General features: G+C 37.8%; 1 protein-coding gene across 1 annotated transcript in view; it reads left to right on the plus strand.

The window, feature by feature from the left end:
- The window catches only part of LOC124790100 (DIS3-like exonuclease 2), a 227914-nt gene that overhangs the window by 113805 nt on the left and 99789 nt on the right, over positions 1-14320 (plus strand). Inside the window, exon 11 of the mRNA XM_047257666.1 lies at positions 10309-10550. Within this exon, the coding sequence (XP_047113622.1) occupies positions 10309-10550 (242 nt within the window). The remainder of the gene's footprint in view (positions 1-10308; positions 10551-14320) is intronic.

A 14320-nucleotide genomic window follows, 5' to 3' on the forward strand; every position in this document is an offset into this window, starting at 1 on the left:
TAACCGTACTGCACTCAGGCCCCACATCATAGCCATTCTCAACACTGTGGAGAATGACCTTTTGGTGTCTGTTGTTAAAATTAGAGGTGAACCAGTTGTCAGCTACTCCCTCTAGTCCATAATGGTCCAACTTCTGGAGCAATATTTTGTGATTAACATAATCAAACACTGTAGTTAAATCAAAAAAGATGCCCAGCATTTGAAACTTTCTATTTAATCCTTCCAGTTCCTCACAAAGAAAAGAGAATATAGCATCTTCAGTTGTTAAATGTCTTCTAAGGTCGAACTGTACATTTGGTAGCAAATTATGTGAAATAAAATGATCAGTTGTCCTTGCATACACAGTCTTTTCAATAACTTTAGCTTACACTGATGGCATAGAAATAGGTCTAAAATTGTATACATTACCCCTTTCTCTCTTTTTGTAAAGCAGCTTTACTACCGAGTACTTTAATCATTCAGGAAACTGACCATTCTTAAAGGAAAAATTACAGATATGGCTAAGTACAGGGCTAACATGTACAGTACAGTACTTTAATATTCTCCTAGGTACTCCATCATAACTATGAGAGTGCTTAGTCTTCAGTGATTTAATTATTGACTCAACCTCCCCTTTGTGGGTATCACAGAGGAGTATTTTGGACGTGTCTCAGGAAGACATTTTCTAAGAGAGATATATGATTCCCCGCAGAAATTAAGTTCACCAACAATGCTCAGAAAGCAATTGCTAAATACTGTACATATATCTTATTTTTCAGTAACAGAAACATTTGTACTACAAAGTGACTTTATATTGTTGACCTTGCACTGCTTGCCGGACACTTCCTTCACAACTGACCCTATATCTTTAATTTTATCCTGTGTATTTGCTACTCTGTTCACATACCACATACTCTTTGCCTTCATAATAGCATTTTTAAGCACCTTGCAGTACTGTTTGTAATGGGCTACTGTAGCTCAATTGTGAGTCCTAACATTTCAATATAATTTTCACTTCATTCGACATGACATCCGTATCCCATTAGTCAGCCACTCAGGTTGCCATTTACTGCTAGTACCCTGTTTAGAATGTTCTAATGGAAAGCAACTTTCAAAGACCATGAGAAATGTGTTAAGGAAAGCATTATATTTGTCATCTACGTTATCAGCACTATAAACACACTGACACTCTTATTCCTTAATGAGGTTTAAAAAACTCTGTATTGTCATTGGATTAGCTTTTCAACATAGTTTTTATTATATATAATATTTGTTTGAGTAGAAAAGCCTTTTAGTGTTAAAATTTGTGCATCATGGTCTTGAAGGGCCATTCACTCTTTTACTAACATAATGCCCATCTAGCAATGGAGAATGAATAAAAATATTGTCTACAGTTTTGCTACTGTTTCTCTGCACCCTGGTTGGAGAAAACAGTGTCTGCATCAGATCATGTGAAATTAGAAGATCTTCTAACATCCTTTTTCTCACACAACCACATACAAAATTAATACTGAAGTCACCACATATAACTAATTTTTGATATTTCCTATAAAGTGAACCAAGAGCCCTCTGTAGATCGAGCAAAATGCTCTGAAATCAGAGTTAGGGGACCTATAAATAACAACAGTTTAGTGAAACTAAACTTCACAACACTCAAATACTTGCTAAGTGCAGTGCCATGATATCTACAGGCTCAAATGGAATTCCGTTTTTTACATTCATGGCCACTGCCCCACTCTACAAAGAACTGCTTGAAAGACAGTCAGCTAATGTGTCCTGTTAAAGGAAGTCAAATTATTTAAGTGGTCATGAATCATGAATTTGATTTCCAACAGTTTGATTCATAACCTTTGGAAAAATGAAGAGAAGAGAAATTGGACCATAATTTCTGAGTATCTGGGAAGCATCTTTGTTGACACATGTAGTTATTGTGGACAGGAGTTGATACTATCTTATAATCTGCTTTAATTTCTGTAGTGAGATTCTCCTAGCTAAAATGCTATCTCTTGCATACAATACTATTTGTTACACATCTTTTGTTGTTCTATCAAATTTAGTTAGAATTTCACATTCATCCTAATCCAAACTAAAGGGACTTTAATTACGAAGACAGCCATTTCTATTAACTTATGATACAGCTGACATTTATGTATGATTAATTTAAGAGGCTTGTAGACTGTCAGCTGCAATGCAGATTTCGCCCCCCAACCACACAGTTAAGTTTGTAACGAATTCTTATACTCACTGTTACTGTAAATGGTCTCTAATTGTACTGAAAATATTATTGCTGTAACAGTTTTTGATGATTTTCAATAATCGCATAATGGATCAAACATAATGATTCTGTTTATTTAAGCAGCTTTTATTTTATCATAGGACAGTCTCTCACGTGAATATTTACCTGATTGTAACCTGCGACTATGTAGCCGAAGGGGCATAAAAATAATATTTTTATATATCTCGTCCTTTCAAAATAATATTCACTTGCTTTTTATCATAGAAGTTTTATTTTAATGCCATGAACGGCGATGCTTGTAGAAAGTGATATACATACTGCACTGACAAAATGTTTAATTTGAATGTAAATTGGTCACCAACAGTATATAATGATGGGAACACATGTAAAATATAAAATATTATTCATCAAATACGTGGTCTATCACTATGAATGATTGTAATTTGATGTCAAATCAGATTTATGCTCAAGAACTTCTATTCTGATCTTTTAACTGATAAGTCTGACAACTTGGTGCATAAACTATACAACTAATGCTGTTATGTTGTTATACGTGGATGTAATGTAATTTTTGCAGAGTTATACTATTGGAACAACCACATCTGAAGATGAGACTGGCAGTCTTGAAATTGATAGTTCAAATGGCTCTAATCATTGTGGGACTTAACATCTGAGGTCATCAGTCCCCTAGACTTAGAACTACTTAAACCTAGCTAAACTAAAGACATCACACACATCCATGCCTGAAGCAGGATTCAAACCTGCAACCATAACAGCAGCGCGGTTGTGGACTGAAGCGCCTATAACTGCGTGGCCACAGCGGCTGGCAAATTGATAGTGCATTGAAGACTCTAAACATAATTTTTGTAGTCGGAGGCTACTTATTTACAATTGCAGAATCATTACAGGGCAGTGTTTCCACCATCCACTAAGAAGGACAGGGGGAAAATATCAATTCATTGTCTTTTTGTAGGACTTGATATTTTTATGTCAGTATAAGCCCACTTAAACTTTTAATTTTTTTATACCAGGCTGTAAAAGGAATTATTTAATTGAAAAAAGAAGCAAAATATATTCAAAACACTTCTCAGTGTTAAATATTTTTGGTAGGTGACTGCTAACAGCTCTCAAGTAATTCATGAAATGCATATTTTCAATAAACCATAATATTTTCACTAACTCATCTGGTGGTCAAATATGCTTTTCGTTAAAGTTGTTCAGTTTTTTCAGAACTCTTATTGGAATCATGTACTGGACAATGCACCTCTCAACAGCTCTTGATCACTCTTTAGCTTTGGCAGGCCAAGTTGATTCTGACATACTGTTCCACACCCATATACGCCATGAGCTAAATATATTTGTAGAGAGTTGTCCATCATAATAACATTATTATTGTAGTGGAGGCAAGATGTCAGTTTCTGCACCACACTTCCACAAAGTTCAAACTTTTCTTTGCTGTCACCAGATGTTTTACCTTGATGGACATCATATTCATACATGTATCCCCACAAATCTGCACGACACCAAAGTGTATACCCATGGTTCAGTGGCTCCATTGGATTGTAGTGCTTTAGGGAAGAGTTTCCTTGGAATCTAACAATAGTCTTGTCAACACTGCATCTGATATGGAAGTTTTAATTTTTGAAAGTTTTCATTGAAAGCTGTAATCAATGGACATATTTTATACAGTTTATCTGTAGTGTTGCTAAACATATGAAGATTATCATTCAGATGAATGGTGGACAGAATTTGGTTGTATCTCTCTCTTGTTATTACTTGAGTGACAAGTAGAATTTTCAGATCATTATCAAAGCACTAGTAATAACGTTTCTGTGGCAAACAGTGATAACTGCAGAGAAATTCAAGACCAAGAAATCAATGAACTACTTCTTTAGTTATTGGCTGGATTTTTCCCCTTTTGCACTGTATGCAAATTGCTCTGAAATGTAATATTTTCAATCACATTGTTCAACAAAACATCCAAAAAGACAACTGTTGCACAATCCTTTTGGGTAAAGTAATCCTCGATCACTCTCTTTTGCAGAGTAAATTTAGGAAAATCAGTTACACACTTCTTTCTTCTAAGTTTTCAAGGATCTTCCAGGTCACAGTTCACATTTTTGGCACTGTCATCAGTTTCAGTGGAGCGGTAGTTTGTATATCTTCTTGACTAGCAGATTGTTTTGTGTTGTTTCTCTCTTGTTGCACTTGTACATTGTTGCTTTTTGGTTCTCTGTCTATCAGATTGGTTTCAAAATGACTGTTGTCTTCAAATTGTGTTTCCTTAGCTTCTCAGGAATAATTGAAAGTATTCTGATGTTGGCATTTCATAATTTCTTTTTGGTTGTACCTGTAAATTGGTGAGTTTGGATTCTTCAAGAACCTGTTCTTGTTCAGACTCACTAATTTCCTCATGTGATGTATTAATGTCATGGAAAATACTTTAGGAGCAACTCCAATACCTCTTCATCTTTCAACTTTTTTGCCATAGCCTGTCATGCAAGAACAGGTAGCCACAGGTCTGATGGGACTTACAAGTACACAATTTTCTCTATGAAAATATTCTAAAAGTCTATAATATGTTCTACTTCTAAACAATTATTAACATAAATAAACTTACCACAAAACAGGAAAAAATATGAAGATTGGATTATCACAGGAACCACATGAATAAAAAACAGAACTCTAAGAAACCAAATAGTGCAAGATCTGCACGCCCTGAAATTCAAACTGCTTTGGCATCACAAGTAATAAGTCATGGAAGTCCTTCAATGCATTAACAATGTTATGTACCAAAGCAAGAATAAACGGGGCACTGCATTCCTGTCAAGTCTCAAATGACAAAGAATATTATATACTCTTTTTTGAAGTGTGGCTTTGAAATCCTGTCAGATCATAAAGGATTAAAACATAAACTACATATGGGATGTGGTCAAAAAGTAATGGGAATATTTTAATTTCACGGGCTTTATACGTGCAGTTTTCAAAACTTTTTTGTATTGTGTTGGTAAGCATGGTCCAGTTTTGTATTTTGAGCTGTTTTGAATATTTAGTTTATTGTTGATAGGGGCCAGTTGACACTGTTTGTCACGGCATGGCACCATCACGTCAAGGTGTAATCACACTGTCATGTCACTACACGGCACATCAAGTCCAATCAAGTCATATTATTTCAACTAGCATTGGTGTCTGCAACTGTTCTTTTCACACAAATTGTGCCCGTGTGTGTGTGTGTGTGTGTGTGTGTGTGTGTGTGTGTGTGTGTGTGTGTGTGTGTGCGTGCATCTGAAAAAATTTCATTACATGTCACAGAAGAGGAATTTCACAAACTATACAAGTGAGGAAGAGGAATCTGTATTTTATATTTTCGAAAGTCGAAGCATCAGTTTTTTTCATTTGTCATATCAAATTGCACTCAGAATTGCTAAAAGGAGCAGACATTTACAAGCTTCTGTCACATCCCATGAAAATTTGGTTTGTTTTAAGGTTAACTTTAGTTGCTAGCCCAGTGTAAATTTTTGTGCAGTAGTCGTAACCCCCTCAGTACCTTTACATTCGAGATACGTAGGTTTTGTTTACATGTTGTATTTGGCTTTTAAGAGTCCATGTGCCTTATTTGTACTGGGACTGTATAAACATTGACCACTGATGCTTGCAAAAATGTTTCACACGCAGTTTTGAGAGTTACTTAACAATAAATAGATCTGCCAGAAATACGTATTTAAACAAACAAATTGAAGTGTCTGAAGGTTTCATTGCATTTCTGTATGTAACACTACAAATGGCTTACAACGTACAAATAAATTCCATTTACTAATTAATTTGGTTCTACCCACAGTACTCTTTCCACTCAGGTTGCAGTCATATTGAAATCTATTGCATTGTAAAATATTAAACATGGTATCGGTATTTATAAAAAGCCACTTTATAAATGTAGTAGAGGGGAAGTAATTTGGTATGTTAGTGTCCTACTATTCAGACTGCTGCCTTGTTGTTTTGTTTAATCTGTCATTATCTATTAAAAATTTTAACAAAAGAAATAATGAAATGAGAGAATTTTTAGCAGATAACAAACAACGAATAACTGAAATCAATCATGACGAAATGAAATATGGAGATTTGCGCATGACTGTGTGTTGGGAGGAAATGAGCATTGGGTCACATGATCAGCAATGGACGGATGACGTCAGCTATCAAATCTTTCCTCCAGGGGATCCTTGACAGTGCTCTGTGAATTTTTACTTAAGGAAAATATGGAGCAAAGAATTTGCATTAAATTTTGCATGAAAATTGGAATAAAGTGCAGCACCACAACCGAAATGTTGACTGTGGCTTTTGGCGAATCTACTATGAGTAAGACAAGAATTTATGATTGGTATAAATGTTTCAAAGAGGACTGAGAAGACATTGAAGACAATGACTTCCCTGATGCCTTAGCACATAAATTACTGATGACATTGTGGAAGAAGTAAAGAAAATGGTTCTATAAAATCGCAGAATTGCCATCAGAAAGGTTGCTGATGATGTCGACATATCCTTAGATTCATGTCAAGCAATTTTTCAGACTTTTGGGCATGAAATGTTTAAGAGCTAAGTTTGTTCTGAAACTGGTGAATTTCAACTAAGAACAACATGACATAGACAATGACCCAGAAGTTCTAAAGAAGGTTATAACAGGTGACAAAACATTGGTATAGGGGTATGACATTGAAACTAAAAAGCCAAATTGTCCAAATGGGAACTGCTGGAAGAGCCAAGACTGAAAAAATTTGACAGGTTCGATCTCATGTGAAGGTTCTTCTCAGTGTTTTCGTCGATTACAGCGGGATAGAGCATCATGAGTGCCAGCCTTGTGGTCATATGATTAATGAGGAATACTACCTGGAAGTTACGTGCCATTTGCGTGAAGCAACCTGAAGAAAATGACCAGAATTGTGGTGAAACCACTAGTGGAAATTGCATCATGATAATCCTCCCACTCACATCTCAATGCTTGTTCATGATTTTTTGGCAAAAAACAAAACTGTTATGTTGCCTCAGCTACCATATTCACCAGGCACAGGCCCCTGCAACTTCTTTCTATTCCTGAAGAGAACAATGAAAGGAGGTCTTTTTGTCGCCATTGACGAGCTAAAAACAGACTTGCTGAATGAGTTCCAGAAGTGCATTCAAGTTGGAAAAGTGCTGAAACCAGTGTATTATATCTGAGGGGGGGGGGGGGGGGCTACTTTGAAGGGGATAAAGTCGATGTTGATGAACAAATAAAGGCACTTCAAGTAAAGCAAAAATTCCCATTCCTTGTCATTCACACATTTGTATAAATACAAATTAAATGCATTCACATAAATATTAAATGAGAACCTTTATTTTCACTGAGAAACGTGTAAGACCTATGATTTAGTCGAAACATTCTACTTCATAGCAAGATATTGCAGACATGATTCAGCTGACTAATGAACTAATATGATAAAGTTAATATGTCATGGGAGAATTATGAGTAGAGTTCAAACAATAGACTGGGAGTGCTGAGTAGTGGATTGACATGTAAATAAGAACGTGAACATATCTCCGCTTTACCAATTTGTGTGCTTGTTCAGAACACACAAAACCATAAATGTACATTTTTTTTTAGTGCTATGCTTATTTGCTGTTAAGTACCTCTACTATCCATTACCCAGTATGGTCTCTGAAAATTTTTGTGGCCAGTTCATATTAATAACAACATTGTTTGTTCCTATGTCTTGGCATGCTTATCTTGCCATTCCCACAAGAACTGAAAACTAACCACTGATTTATAATACAGAACATCCATAAATAGAATTCAGTTACAAAGGAACCTGTGATCCACTTTTACGAATAAATCTTGTCCGTGGATTTATTTTGCCAAATATCATTCTTCTCCATTCCTCCACACCATCTGTTTTTTATTGTTATCATTTTATCATTCTAAAATTTGGTGTTATTTCTCTGTTTTTGTCCATTTTTTTCATCTACTTTGATCACACTATTTGATGTGTGTAATTGCCGAGAAGCTGACTGCTGAATCATACACTGAAGAGCCAAAGAAACTGGTACACCTGCCTAATATCATTTAGGTCCCCCGCAAGCATGTGGAAGTGCCGCAGCATGACATGGGGTGGACTTGACTAGTGTCTGAAGTAGTGCTGGAGGGTACTGATACTATGAATCCTGCAGAACTGTCCATAAATCTGTAAGAGTATGAGGGGGTGGAGTTCTTTCCTGAACAGCACACTGCAAGGTATCCCAGATATGCTCAATAATGTTCACATCTGGGGAGTTTGGTGGCCAGCAGAAGTGTTTAAACTCTGAAGAGTGTTCTTGGAGCCACTCTGTAGCAATTCTGGGGTGTGGGGTGTTACAGTGTTCTGCTGGAATTGCCCAAGTCCATTGGAATGTACAATGGCCATGAATGGATGCAGGTGATTATACAGGATGCTTATGTATGTCTCACCTGTCAGTTGTATCTAGACGTATCAAGGCCCCATATCGGTCCAACTGCACACACCCCAAACCATTACAGAGCCTCCAACAGCCTGAACAGTCCCCTGCTGATACGCAGGGCCCATGGATTCGTGAGGTTGTCTCCATACCTATACTCATCCATCTGCTCGGTACAAGTTGAAGTGAGACTCATCTGGCCAGGAAACGTGCTTCCAGTCATTAACAGACTGATGTCAGTGTTGATAGGCCCAGGCAAGGCGTAAAGCTTTGTGTTGTGCAGTCCTCAAGGGTACAAGAGTGTGTCTTCATCTCCGAAAGCCCATATCGATGACGTTCTATTGAATGGTTCGCACGCTGACACTTGTTGATGGCCCAGCATTGAAATCTGCAGGAATTTGCAGAAGGGTTGCACTTTTGTCATGTTGAACAAGTCTCTTCAGTCATCAATAGTCTCGTTGTTGCAGTATTTTTTCCGGCCCCAGTGATGTTAGAGATTTGATGTTTTACCAGATTCCTGATATTCACAGTACACTTGTGAAATGGTCATATGGGAAAATCCCCACTTTATCGCTACCTCAGAGATGCTGTGTCCCATCACTCGTGTGCCAACTATAACACCATGTTCAAACTCATTTAGATCTTGATAACCTGCCATTGTAGCAGCAGTAACCAATCTAAAACTGTGCTAGACACTTGTTGTCTTGTTGTCTTGTATTGCCAACCGCAGCGCCATATTTTGCCTGTTTGTATATATCTGTATTTTAATATGCATGCCTACACCAGTTTCTTTGGTGCTTCAGTGTATAATATGTTCTATTGCAATCTAGATATTTAATGTAATTGGACAGATAAAAAATCTACTAACCAAGGGATGAAAGGAAAACACTCATAAAAGTATTTAAATTTGCACGCTTTAGGAGCCAGTGGCTCCTCCTCCTGGCAGAAAGATTGAAAGGGCAGGAAAATTCTCATCCAGTCTGGTAAGTCTCCTATGACTCGGTGTTCTGGGTGACTTTTCCGAACTCTCCCCATTTGCTAAACCTCACAAGTTTTTTGCCTTCACCCCTCTTCTTTCCCTTTCAACACTTCTGCCAGGAGAAGGAGCCACTGGCTCTGAAAGCTCACAAATGTAAATACTGTATATGTATTCTCCTGCCACCACTTGGTGAGTAGATTTTCTTGTCTATCTAATTACATTATATTTTCAAAAATTGATAATGTTTAATTGTCTATATAGTTACATATTTTTCCTCTTGTAGTTGCTGTGACCAATCTGTCCAGGTAAACTGCCTATTTAATTTCCAGTCTTTCCTACAATTTTTGGTGGTTCCTTTTTCTTTTCTGACATACGTCTTTGTTAACATATTCAAAATTGCAAGGTGTGTGTGTGTGTGTGTGTGTGTGTGTGTGTGTGTGTGTGTGTGTGTGAGTGTGAGACCTTTGCTTCAGTTATTCTTGTTTCATTGGTTGGAAAGTAGAAGGTCCTCAAGTATTAAGAAGTATATTTAGTATGATGTTCTGTCTCCCTCTGTTAGTATAATAATGATATTGTAGTATACTTTCTTCTGTAAATATTTATATACAATAATCCCTACATAAATTATGTTCATTCACACACATTCTCTGTACAGGCAATGATTGAAAACCCAGACAAACAGTGGACAAAAGAGGACCTGCCACCATTAGCTGGAGGCTTTGAACCCAAAGATATCCTTTCTCGTGTTCTGTGGCTCCATAAATTAGCATTAATATTGCGAAAGCGGCGATTTGATGGAGGAGCTCTAAAAATTGACCAGACTAAAGTATTCTTCTCATTGGATGAGTTAGGTCTACCAGTGGCATATAACTGTTATGTCCAGAATGATTCACATAGGTAAGATTATTATAAGTCATTGTTCTACCATTTGAATCATGAGTGTGAATTTAAGACTCTATTTATGGTTTGGAGATCAGAAAAATTAGGGGTTGCTGTTATTTGCCATTGATTTCCTTTGAATGTGTTCTGCTTAGAATAGTTATTATCATTGGTCTTCAACAGTTTCACTGTCACATTTGCTCTCACACTGAAAAATTTGTGTGTGCAAGCATGCAATGCCACTTCCTAAGTGTTCCTGTTAAGGAAAATTTTATGACGACAAATGTAAAAGAAAAAAATGTCTGTTTGTTAATTCTGAGTGGGTTTCCCGTTTTTGAACGTGAATGTGAAGCAAACATGTTCTGAAATCAAAACATTTTGATTAATTCGAAAATGTACTTTGTATGGCAAACATAGATGAAAATTTAATCACTGATCTATAGAAGTTTTCTTGAAGTCCTTAAGAATTGTGCTTAACGTGAATTTCCAGTTTATCTAAATACCCCAATATTGGTTTGTCATCTTCTACGCATTCATATCCCATGTGTGGGTGAAACACATTCTCTCTGAACTAATTGAATAATCACAAGAATAATATTGGGAAAAAAAGCATGCACGCGCGCGCGTGCGCTCGCGCGCGCGCACACACACACACACACACACACACACACACACACACACACACACACGCGTAGTGTGAGTTGATATAGAATGTACATGAAAATGCAGTTTAAGGATATTTGTAAAAGAGAATGAATTAAGAGGTTAACATTAATTAATAAGTAGCGGTTGTCAACAGAAAAGTGTGAAGTTGGATAGCCATTTCACATCTTTGGACTTGAGAAGAACAAGTGTTGGTAGAGGGAGATGAAAATTGTGAGGATAGGGAACTGATAGCATATCACAGAGTGTACTAACAAGGGAACCTCCCCATCGCACCCCCCTCAGATTTAGTTATAAGTTGGCACAGTGGATAGACCTTGAAAAACTCAAAACAGATCAGTTGAGAAAACAAGAAGAAGTTGTGTGGAACTGTGAAAAAATAAGCAAAATATACAAACTGAGTAGTTCATGGGAGGATAGGCAACGTCAAGGAGATTGGGAACACAGGAGCGCCGTGGTCTCTTGGTAACGTGAGCAGCTGCGGAACGAAAGGTCCTTGGTTCAAATCTTCCATCGAGTGAAAAGTTTAATTTTTTATTTTCAGTTTATGTGACAAACTCTTATGTTTTCATCACTTTTTTGGGAGTGATTATCACATCCACAAGAAAATCTAAATCGGGCAAGGTAGAAGAATCTTTTTACCCCTTCGCCAAGTGTACAAGTTAGGTGGGTCGACAACATATTCCTGTCATGTGACGCACATGCCGTCACCAGTGTCATATAGAATATATCAGATGTGTTTTCCTGTGGAGGAATCGGTTGACCTATGACCTTGCGATCAAATGTTTTCGGTTCCCATTGGAGAGGCACGTCCTTTCGTCTACTAATCGCACGGTTTTGCGATGCGGTCGCAAAACACAGACACTAAACTTGTTACAGTGAACAAAGACGTCAATGAACGAACGGACAGATAGTAACTATGCAAAAATAAAGAAAATAAAATTTTCACTGGAGGGAAGACTTGAACCAAGGACCTCTCGTTCAGCAGCTGCTCACGCTACCACGGGACCACGACACTCCTGAGCTCACTTTGTCCATGATGTTGCCTATGCGCCCCGTGGACTACTCAGTTTGTATATTTTGCTTATTTTTTCACAGTTCCACACAACTTCTTCCTGTTTTCTCAATTGATCTGTGTTCAGTTTATCAAGGCCTATCCACTGTGCCAACTTATAACTAAATCTGAGGGGGGTGCGATGGGGAGGTTCCCTTGTAAGTAACAGGGTGCTGGATGCTACTGGTGTAAGCAGTTTCAATGCACATCAGTTCAAGTGATGTGTAGGTGGTGATTATTATTGTATAAAACACTGGTCAAGATTCATATGAGGCATTATCCTAAGTTTCAATTATTACCTTGAAAAATTACAGCTACGTAGTTAATTTTTGTTTCTTTCCACATACAAAGCTGCATTTCTGGTAAACATTGAGGTTCCCTCTGACAACCATGCTTCCATCCTTGCTACCCTCCCTGTTTTCCTTTCCCTGTTGCTTCATAACCTGGGTTGTGAGTAACTGAATCCACTTTCCCTTCTTCCCTTTTTTCCCCCTCTCTCCTCCCTGATGAAGGAATATTTGTTCCGAAAGCTAGGAACGTAAATTTTCGGTTCTGTTTTTTGTGTATCTATCGGCTATACTGAGCTGAGGTAAGTGCTGGCCAGCCCCTCTATCTCTTTGTTAGTATTTGTTAAACATTGAAGTTCCTGCATCACTGTATCATAGCACACTAGTAGAAATTTCGAAGTAAAGTGGTGCAGGCCATTTATAAAATGGAGTATTGAGCAATGATTTGTATCCTACATTTGAAGGAAACAGTGCAGCAACAGTACAAGTTGTGTTGGTGAAGGGGTGCAGCAACAGTGTACCATCATATGATGTAGTGATGAGGTGGCACAGGCACTTCCATTGTGGTCATAGCGGTCTCAATGCTGAAAAACAAAGTAGCAGACCATCTCTCTATGAAGAACTGGTAATCGCAGGAGAAGTGGAAGCCCTGGTGCTTGCAGACCTGAATATCACAATTGAAGTGATAGTGACAAAAGTGAAAATCAGTAGTGGATCACTTTTCAACATCTTGTATGACATTCTGAACGTAACAAGGATCACTTGATAGTGGTTTCTGCAACATGTCGGATCCACTCAGCATGCCTTCTGAACCAAGGCAGTTACAGAAATGGTGTAGCTATGTCACACCAATCCAGATGACTTAACATGGGCCAGAGCTGGCTGTATCACTGTGATTCCTAAGACAAAGCAAGCAGAAAAAAGCAAAGGCCGAAATAACATTGGGCAGGGTGAGGATGGGCATTTTCTGGGACTACGATGGTGTGGTGCTAGCACAGATTATGCTATTGAGAAACAATCAGTGACAGGTGCGTAATACTTAAATCTGTGGATGAGGCTACTGGAGGTGTTCTGGGAGTAATTTTGTTCCATTACAGTGTCCCAGCTCATTCTTCACGTGACACAGTTCACACATGCTGCTTCCTTGGGCCATCAAATTTCGCCTGCAGCTCTGTATTCTCCTGACATGGCACCCTGTGATTGTTCCACTTTCATGAAATGAAGAAACCATTGCATGGCAGGCATTTCCAGGATATCAACAATATTATTTTCAAGGTGAATCCTTTCCCAAAAGGCCAGAAAGCAACCTTGTTCAACCAAGTTATCTATCAAATCATCCACCGTTGGGAAAAATGTGTCCCATTGATAGCTGAATATATAGAGGTGGACAAATACTTTCATCCCATTTGATCATCACAGCTTTCGTTTTCAAGGTGTTAAAAAAACTTTAACTACCCCTGGTAGTGCATTTGATAGTGGTTGACATTGGGGTCATTCCATGCCCTGTGGTCTAGAGAAACACGTGACCATCATGAATTTGATAAAATTTTGTGTGAACATTCACTTGTGTTCCAAGTAAATGTTGGTAAAATCTCATGCTCACCAGTTCAGTACTTGCGGAGACTGTCATTTGTTTGATCTCAAAGTGCAGCTATCAACAGTGCACCTCTCAGTTTTCGGCAACTTTGAGACGTTATGTCTCCAGCATTATTTCCTTAAAACAAACAAAACTAGGCCATCTCATACAACATTTTGTACTCTCATAAGCAAAGTAATGAAAAAAT

This window comes from Schistocerca piceifrons, chromosome 3, assembly GCF_021461385.2.
Source record: "Schistocerca piceifrons isolate TAMUIC-IGC-003096 chromosome 3, iqSchPice1.1, whole genome shotgun sequence".
NCBI classification, from domain to species: domain Eukaryota; kingdom Metazoa; phylum Arthropoda; class Insecta; order Orthoptera; family Acrididae; genus Schistocerca; species Schistocerca piceifrons.